The sequence below is a fragment of the Manacus vitellinus genome, unplaced genomic scaffold (genome assembly GCF_001715985.3).
Source record: "Manacus vitellinus isolate BGI_N305 unplaced genomic scaffold, ASM171598v3 scaffold_142_pilon, whole genome shotgun sequence".
NCBI lineage: Eukaryota > Metazoa > Chordata > Aves > Passeriformes > Pipridae > Manacus > Manacus vitellinus.
Window position 1 is genome coordinate 171,949 of NW_021939017.1, and position 9,194 is coordinate 181,142.

Consider the following 9,194-nt stretch of genomic DNA (forward strand, 5'->3'; position numbering starts at 1 on the left):
CCTGGCACGGGTCATTCCACGGATGCCCCATCCCTGGAAGTGTCCAAGGCCAGCTCAGAGCAAACCGGCCTGGTGCAAGGTGTCCCCTGCCCGTGGAAGGGGGTGGGACTGGGCGAGCTTTGAGGGCCCTCCCAGCCCTTTAACATTCCATGATTCCCTGATTCGTGCCTGCGGAGCCGAGGCAGGTGGAGCTGCTCTTGCTTGGGGAGCTGAAATACGTGTGGGGAATGTGTGAGAGCTGGAGCTGTGCCATCTCCCCCCGGGGGTCTCCTTGGCTCTGACCTCTCGTGGTCCCCCAGGGCAGAGCCGGGGGTTTGCAGGGCTCTGTTAATGTGCACTGGGAAGGGTGGGTTTGCTCCTGGGCACTTCCCACAGGCACAGGGAATTGTACCATGGAAGGGGATCCTCCAAATCCAACTCCCGGTCCTGCGCAGACACCCCAACAATCCCACCCTGTCCCTCAGAGCATTCTCCAAATGCCCCTTGAGCTCTGACAGCCTTGGGGACGTGCCCACTGCCCTGGGGAGCCTGGTCAGTGCCCAGCCACCCTCTGGGGGAAGAATTTTCCTAATATCCAACCTGACCCTGCCCTGACACAGCTCCAGCTGCTTCCCCAGGTCCTGTCCCTGCTCACACGGAGCAGAGGTCAGAGCTGCCCCTCCTGAGGAAGCTGCAGCCCCCTGAGGTCTCCCCTCAGCTTCTCCAGTGCTCTCAGCTGCTCCTCATGTGGCCCCTCCAGACTCTTCCCTGCCCAGGTGCCCTGTCCCCCCCAGGTGTGGATGTCACCTGCTTGGCACCAAACCAGAGGCATCTCCTGAGGAGTTGCCCCTGTGGGTGTTCCTGTTACTGCTGCACAGGGACTTTGGTGACATCCAGGGCTTCATTTCACCTTCCTCGGGGGTGGTTCCCTCCTCCCTGGGGAGCACAGGAGCTTAAGGGGAGAAGGTGGAAGCCCTGGAGGTGCAAATACTCCTCCTGGAGCTGTGGACTTTAGAGATGGGTGCAAACAGGGGGAAGTAACCTGGAAAAGATTCGATTAATACGCAGAACTAGTTCCAGTCTTCTCGTGCCACTCAAGTGTTATATAGCACTTGGCAGCATTGACAAAATGGTTTTTGTTTGTTTTTTTTTTGGCTTCTGAGACATGTAAAAGTCAAAATAAAAATTATAGGAGGATTTATCGAAATAGATATTTCAATTAGATCTTAAAAAAAAACCCAAAACTTTTATTTTCTACCTAAGTGGGAAAGAGTTGTTTTCCCATGACTGAACCTCTCCCATACACAGCAAGCACAGCTCCTCTGGGGGGTCCCATCTTGTTTTAGGGGGCTCTGGGATCTCCGAAAAGTTCTTCTCCCCCAGGGGGATCCCTGGGAGTGGGGTCAAGGATCCATGGGCCTTGATCCAGTCCTGTTCCTGGGGGAAAACATGGAAAAATGGGAAAAGATGGTGTCAGGGAGCCAGGGGAAACTGGGATCCTTCTCCAGGATTCATCCCCAACACATGGATGTGACACTGGTGCTGCTTCAGGGCCTCAATCCCAACCTGAATGGGGGGGGAAAACCACAGGAAAAATGGGAAAATCCACAGAAACGGGGTCAGGGAAAAGGTCAGGAATAGGAGATCTGTCCTCATTCTGAAACATGGTTAATGGGGAGGGATATGGGTGTTTCCCAAGTGCCACTTCAGAATCTCGATCCAGTCCTGCTTCTGGGGGAAAAACAGGAATGTGGGAATGGGATGGGGAATAGGAGCAGGGAAGAGGGGGAGTCCCAGGGCAACACCCTGGATAAATGGGAAAAATAAAGGCAAAGTTGGGGATAAAATCCATCCTGATCCCTAAAAATAGTTACAGAGAAATAAGGATGTGGATGTGCTGCTTCAAGGCCTTGATCCCAATCTGATTCTCAAGGAAAATGGGAAAAACAGGAGCAGGAGTCCCTGGGAATGAAGCAGGATCCCTGGGAATGGGAGTCATCCATGCCCAGCAGATGGATGTGGGATTTGGGGGGATTTGAAGGGGTTTGGGATGATTTGGGGCAATGTAGGGTTGGAATTTTGGGGCATCAGGGTTGATTTCAGAGGGATTTTGGGGGGATTTTTGGGTGGTTCGGAGGAATTTGGGGGTGCCAGGGTTGGTTTTGGGGTGATTTTGGTCACTCACATTCTTGTCCCCCTCTCTCTTGCACGTCTGCACCGACAGCGACTCCGCTTCGCTCTCAGACCGATTCCCCTGCATGTTCAGGGTGTTGTGGGGAGAAAAGGGGGGTCAGGGACCTCAAAATACACCTGGGGGACCCCAAAATCCCCTGGAGACTCCAAAGAACACTCTCAGAACTCTGGACACTCGAGTGTACTGCTGAACCGGGTGTCGTGGTCCCTGCTGAACCCGTCCCTGTCCCACGCAGCAGCTCCCGCTGTCCCCAGAGATGCTTGGCGGGGTCCCCACTGTCCCTGGGTGCCTGAGGGGGCCCCACTGTCCCCTGGCTGCCGTGAGGGGTCAACACTTGTCCCTGGGTGCCGTGAGGGGGTCCCGGCTGTCCCTGGGCACCTGATGGGTGTCCCGCTGCCTGGGCATGACGGCGGTCCTCGGCGTGTCGCTGGGCACCTACGGGGGTCCCCGCTGCCTTGGTACCTGACGGGGGTCCCGCTGTCCCTTTGGTGCCTGGCGGGTCCGCCCCGCTGTCCCTGGGTGCTTGACAGGCGTCCCATGTCCCTGGAGCCTGACAGGCGTCCCCACTGCCTGGTGCCTGATGGGTCCCCGCTGCCTGGATGCCTGATGGTGTCCCACTGGTCCCTGGTCGCCTGACGGGTCCCTGCGGTCCGCCCAGATCCTCACTGCCCGAAGTACCGCTCCGTGCGGCTAGCGCAAGCAAGCCGCGGCAGTTACCACGAGCGCTACCGGAGCCGCAAGCACAAGCGGCGGCGGACGCGGTCGCGGTCGAGCAGCAGCGAGCGGGACCGGCGGCACCGGAGGGAGGACAGTTACCACGTCCGATCCCGGAGGTGAGCCGGGCTCGGATCTGCCCTCCTGCACCCCGGCTGGGTTGGGGGGACCGCTGGAGATCACCCAGGCCAACCCCCTTCCAAGGCGGGGTCACCCAGAGCGCAGAGAAACCCCAACCGGGTGGGTTTGGGATGTCTCCAGAAAGGGAGACTCCGTGCCCTCCCTGGGCAGCTCTTCCAGCCTTGTTCTTCACAGAAACACAGAACATTCTGAGCCACAAGGACCATCAAGTCCAGCTCTTAAGTGAATGGCTCACACTGGGGTTGAACCCACAACCTTGGCACTGTTAACACCAACTGGGTTAATCTCGTGGTTCTTCCTCATGTTGAGGTGGACCTTCTTGTGGTTTAGTTTATGGCCATTGCTCCTCATGCTGTCACTGGGCACCTCTGAACAGCCTGGCACCATCCTGACACGTGCCTTGGAGATATTTATATGCACTGATGAGATCCTCTCTTCTCCAGACTAACCAGGCCCAGCTCCCACAGTCTCTCCTCATAAGAGGGATGCTCCAGTCCCTTCATCATCTTTGTTTCTCCAGCTGGGCCTGGTCAGCCATGGTCACCCAGCTCCTGTGCGACCTGGGCCCTGCTCTGAGCATTCTAGGCCATGCTCGTGACCAAACCCCCTCATCTTGCTCCCCTCTTAGGGAAACTTCCCTGTCCAACCATCCAGGAGCCACTCCAGCAATCCCACTCCACCACCTGAGCTGGGACTGAGGCCCTTTTGCAGTGGCAGCTCCCTGTACCCCCCCCACTCCCAGTCAGACCAGTTTCCTCACCAGCTCAGCCCCAGGTTTCCCATAGCAGAGTCCCAGACCTCTGGAGCCTTGAAATAATCTTGGTGCAGTAACAAAATAACAGCTGGAGCTGGTGCCTCTGGGGAGGGACCCCAAACAAAGGACCCCCAGGGCTTCTGTTATCCCCTCAGAGTCTCAGTGCAGGAAAGTGTGGGGGTCATCAACTCCTGCAGGTCTGTGAGTGTCCCTCACCTGGCTGGGACACAGTTCCCTGTGCCCTTTGTTATGCCATGGGTTGGTAGTTCAGAGCCTCTTGCCTCCTGGGGTTCCAGCCCCCGGAACTCCCACTGCTGCTGCCCCCCGAGCTGCTGTCACTGGGTGTATGGAAGGAGGAGATTCTCCCCCTCTGCTCTGCTCTGGTGAGACATCTGGAGCACTGCATGCAGTGTTCCCAACATCAGAAGGACATGGAACTGTTGGAGCAAATCCAGAGGAGACCATAAAGTTGATAAGGGGGACTGGAGCCCCTCCCCTCTGGAGACAGGCTGGGAGAGCTGGGAATGTTCAGCTGGAGAAGAGAAGGTTGTGTGGAGACCTCAGAGCACCTTCCAGTGTCTGAAGGGACTACAGGGAAACCAGAGAGGGAGTGTTCCTCAGGAGCTGGAGTGACAGGACAAGGGGAACGGGTACAAATGGAAAGAAGGGAAGAAATTTTTTACTTTGAGGGTAGCGAGGTACTGGAACGGGGAGGCCGTGGCTGCCCCATCCCTGGAAGTGTTCAAAGCCAGGCTGGATAAAACCAGGAGCAACCCGCAGGGGGTTGGGATTAGACGATCCTCGAGGTCCCTCCCAGCCCAATCCTCGCCTTGTCTCTCCTTCAGCTACGACGACCACTCTGCAGACCGGCGGGCCTACGACCGGCGTTACTGTGACAGCTACCGGCGCAACGACTACAGCCCGCGGAGCGGGGCCGGACGGCTACTACAGCCCGAGTACCGCCGACTCCTACGAGTACCGGCGCTCCCGGGACCGCGAGGGCAGCTACCGCAGCTGCAAAAGCAGCCGGCGTAAGCACAGGCGGAGGCGGCGCCGCAGCCGGTCCTTTAGCCGCTCCTCATCGGTGAGTATCCTGCTCTCGCTGGGCCTGCCCTGTAAACCTTTCTCTCTCCCAGGTGCCGAGCTGGGTAAGTAGAAAACTCACTTTCTAAACGCTCTCTCGGACTCGGCTTGAACTGTGTGTGTATGTGTGTGTGTGTGTGTGTGTGTGTGTGCAGGAGGAAAGTTTTCGGTGCAGAGCGTTCCTGCCCGCACGTCCCGCTGCGCCGGCTGGGCACGGGGGGCTCAGACCCTCTCTCTTAGTGTTGCCCGCTCAGGTGGGAGGACAGATGTGTCCCTGGGGTGTGTCCCTGGGGTGGTGCTGCAGCTCCTCCCGTTTGGTGACGCTCGTGGAGAGCTGTGTAGGAGCCCCAGCCAGGCAGGATTTGTGCGAGGCTCGAACAGCCGACGCTCAGCTGGTCCCAGTCCCAGAGAGCCTGTGACAGCTGGCTTGTCCCCATGGTCCTTGGTTTGGGCTGTGGCAGGAAGCCCCTGGCTCTGATTCTCCAGAGCAGATCCTCCTGGGTGGGCTCAGCTGACGTGGGGTGTCGTGTGAGGGGCTTTGCGGAGGAGCAGAGCTTTTGGAGCACTCAGCTCAGGTGGAGGCAGCGACCATCCCAGGCTCTTCCTGGCAGTGTCCCCGGCTTTCTCTTCTCGTCTGTTCTGCTGTTCACTTCTGTTAGACCCCAGACACGGTCTCTGCTCTGTGTGTGGAGCTCTCAGTGTTGTCTGGTCTGTTCTGGCTGTGTGTCCAGGGGGGGGATTGGGGGCTGGATTCAGGTCCCAAGTCTCCTGGGCCGCTTGCTCCCAGGTGTGGGGATACCTAGCTGAGGAACCGAAGGCAGGAATTCTCTCTTCTCTGGCATAAACCTCTTATCTGCCTCATCCCAGGCTGTCCCTGTTCCCTGTTGGGCTCTGCTTCTCTCCTGGAAGTTAGTCCTTCCAGGATCAGCTTCTTCGGGGGAGGGTCTGAGAAGAGGTGTCCGTCTTTCCCCCCAGGCAGTCACTGTAAACTCTCAGTTTTGGATGGATTGTTGTTACCTAGAGCTGCTTCTGGAATCTCTGAATTCCTCTTTCCCTGAGTGTCGGGGCTGGGGGAAGCTGTGTGGGCGGTTGTTGGAGTGGGATGGGGGTGCCTGTGAGGGCAGCCTGGGCTTGTGCAGGACCTCTGGGCACCTGCCTCCCACTGCCCTTCCTCCTTGGTGGCCGTGGGGCTGCCGGGAGCCCCCTCCCTGTGGCCTCTGGCATGTTTAGGGGGTCCCCAGGACCCGAAGGCTGGTGCTATTCCTCTCTGAGCCCCCGTGGGAGCGAGAGCAGCCGGCCCCTTCCGTGCCCCCTCGGCTCCCACACTCTGACAGCTCTGCTCTCACACTGGTTCGGGTGGGGCTGTTTGTAGGTTCTTTTTTTTCTTATTTTTTTATTTTTATTTTTTTTTTACTTTTTTTTTCCTTACTTTTTTTTTTTTTCCTTTTTTGCTACAACGAAAAGCGAAACTGTTTTTTTTTTTCTTTTCTGAGCTAGTGTGTTGTATCTTGACATGTTCCCTTGCAATATCCCTATCGTTATATATTCCTCTGTGCCGTATGAATTGGCTGGGAATCTCCTCCTGCAACCCCTCCTCAAACAACCATGTGAATTTCCAAACCAACCAATGCTGACGCTGGCTGCTGCGCTGGTTTGAAAATCTGATTGGTGAATGATGAATTCCCTGTCTGCCTGGGCCAGCAGCGGAGTCGACAGAGCAGCAGAAGGGCCAAGAGTGTGGAGGACGACGACGAGGGGCATCTGATCTATCGCGTCGGCGACTGGCTACAAGAAAGATGTACAGCCAAATCGTAACATAATTTAGCTCTCTAGTTAAGCTCCCATCGCAGTCGCAGATCTGTCTTATCTTTCTGTTTCATTTTATTTTCATTGTTTATTAAAGAGAAACCCTCTCCTTTTCCTTCCCCTTTTGTTAAAAGCTACGTTTATATTGTGTATTGTTACTGAAGTGCCAGGGAATTAGGGCAGCTGCCTTGTGCAGCCGGTGTCAGCCTTCCGCTGCTCCGGTCTCTCCAGCTGTGTGCAGGTTAGGTGTTGCAATGCATTCTCCTCTGCCCTGTGTATCGCTGCAGCCAGGTGCTGCTCCCTCTCTCAGCTCCTTCCCTCTCCTTCTCTCCCTCCCAGATGAGATTATCAGCACGCTGGGGGAAGGCACGTTCGGCAGAGTGGTGCAGTGCATGGATCACCGGAGGTACGTGGGGAGAGGGGAGACCGCAGCTGGCAGTGGAGCCTTTCGGGCATAATGTGGGAGCCTGGGGGGGAAAATCAATCTGCTGGTCTGGGCACTGTCCTCTGCTGGTCTGGGCACTCACCCTCTTGGGTCACCTGTGTGCCGGGAGAGGCTTTGGGGCTGTTTGTGGGGAGGGAAAAGGCACAGCTTTGGTGGACACCCCTTAAAAACAGCCACCTGCTCGAGCGAGGGTGGTGGAGGCTGTGCTGCACAGGGGAGGCTGGTCAGAAGGTCCCTTTCATAGGACACAGCCCTTCTGACCTCCTCAGGGCTCAGTCTGTGCTTTCTCTCTCAGGGGTGGTGCACGTGTTGCTCTCAAAATCATTAAAAACGTAGAGAAATACAAAGAGGCTGCTCGGCTGGAAATCAACGTGCTGGAGAAAATCAACGAGAAGGATCCCGAGAACACAAAGTGAGTGTGCTCCTGGTGTTGGACTGGAAGGGCTGGTTCCAGGGGTGGGATGGAAGAGGTGCTTGGTGCTGTGTGGCTGAATGTGATCCTGGCTGGTGTTGGAGGCATCTTGCCTTGCCGTGGGGTACAGACTGAGCAGCGGAAGGAGGAGCCTGGCGCAGGGATGGCATTGCAGAGCTGGTCCCAACTGGAATGTTTCTGTCAGTCTCTGTGTCAGGATGTTTGACTGGTTTGACTACCATGGCCACATGTGCATCTCCTTTGAGCTGCTGGGGCTCAGCACCTTTGACTTCCTGAAGGACAACAACTACCTGCCTTACCCCATCCACCAAGTACGGCACATGGCCTTCCAGGTGTGCCAGGCTGTGAAGTGTAAGTGCTCCCTGCTCCTCTCCCTGCTGCACTGGGCTGACCTGGAGAGCTGTGCAGCTCCCAGGGACCGGGACACTCGTGCAACTGGTGGCCCAGAGCAAGCGAGTTTTTGCTGTTCTTCTGAGCCTGAGCCTTCCTGCCCCTCTGGGAGTGAATCCTGTTTGTTTTCTTAGGCTTGTGGGCTGGCAGTAGCTTAGGGCACTCCAGCATCCACCCCCCTCACCTTCTGGTGATCAATACAATAAGTCTTTGTGCTTCTGATGAAGCATCTTGGCCTGGGCCAGCCTGTTCACACCCAGTGCTAAATGTGGGCTAAAGTGGTGCCAGTATGAGCAAACTGAAGCAATGATGGCTTTTTGTGGCTGCAGCCTTGCTCTGCTCCTGCCCCATCACCCCGACTCTCTTTGCTTCCCCAGTTCTGCACGACAATAAACTCACCCACACCGACCTCAAGCCGGAGAACATCCTCTTTGTGAACTCGGACTATGAGCTCTCCTACAACCTGGAAAAGGTAACACGCTGCCTGGGGTCAGGTCTGCTCTTGGGTTCTTGGTGTCCCTGACTGGGAGGGGAGCTGGGACGTGCCCCAGGTGACAGGGGCTCCCTCAGGGCCTGTGTTCAGGCAGTGAGAAGTGAGCCATGGGGACCCCAGGTGTTGCTGGCTGGTGGTGGGAGCTTGTTTGGGGCTGAGCTGTGAGGCCCCCAAAGCTTTCCCCTCCTGTGGTGTGTAAGGAAAGGCCCTGAGTACCTGTCTGGGAGCTCCTGGGTCACGGATCCCGTTGTTGCCTGTGCAGAAGCGGGACGAGCGGAGCGTGAAGAGCACGGCCATCAGGGTGGTGGACTTTGGCAGCGCCACGTTTGACCACGAGCACCACAGCACCATTGTCTCCACCAGGCACTACCGGGCCCCTGAAGTCATCCTGGGTAGGTCCCTGCCGAGGCAGGTGTGTCCCTCGAGGTGCTGCTCGCTGGGCTGGGGAGTGCTGGGCCTCCACATCGTTCAGGAGCTGTCCTGGGTTTGCCCTGGGAGATGGGAAGTGTTTATTTAAGAGCTCTCCAGTGCTGTTTTCTGGGAAGGCCGTCATTATAGCCATGTCATTATTCTGGGGTTGTTCAGCCTGGAGAAAAGGGGGCTCAGGGGGATTTTTCTCACTCTCCACAACTCCCTGACAGGAGGGGGGAGCCGGGGGGGAGTCGGGCTCTGCTCCCAGGGAACAAGGGACAGGATGAGAGGAAATGGCCTCCAGCTGTGCCAGGGGAAGTTCAGGCTGGACATCAGGAAGAGTTTCTTCAC

The 9,194-nt window shown here is 57.0% G+C and overlaps 1 protein-coding gene across 2 annotated transcripts in view; it reads left to right on the forward strand.

The window, feature by feature from the left end:
* The first annotated feature begins 2,894 nt into the window (after positions 1–2,894).
* The window catches only part of CLK2 (CDC like kinase 2), an 8,327-nt gene continuing 2,027 nt past the window's right edge, over positions 2,895–9,194 (forward strand). The window contains exons 1-8 of one of the 2 annotated variants that reach the window (XM_018068801.3): positions 2,895–3,006; positions 4,628–4,866; positions 6,567–6,663; positions 7,011–7,077; positions 7,412–7,528; positions 7,734–7,900; positions 8,317–8,411; positions 8,695–8,824. In XM_018068801.3, coding sequence (XP_017924290.2) covers positions 7,064–7,077; positions 7,412–7,528; positions 7,734–7,900; positions 8,317–8,411; positions 8,695–8,824 — 523 coding nt within the window. In that variant the 5' untranslated portion in view covers positions 2,895–3,006; positions 4,628–4,866; positions 6,567–6,663; positions 7,011–7,063. The other variant, XM_029958145.1, reaches the window with a different exon arrangement.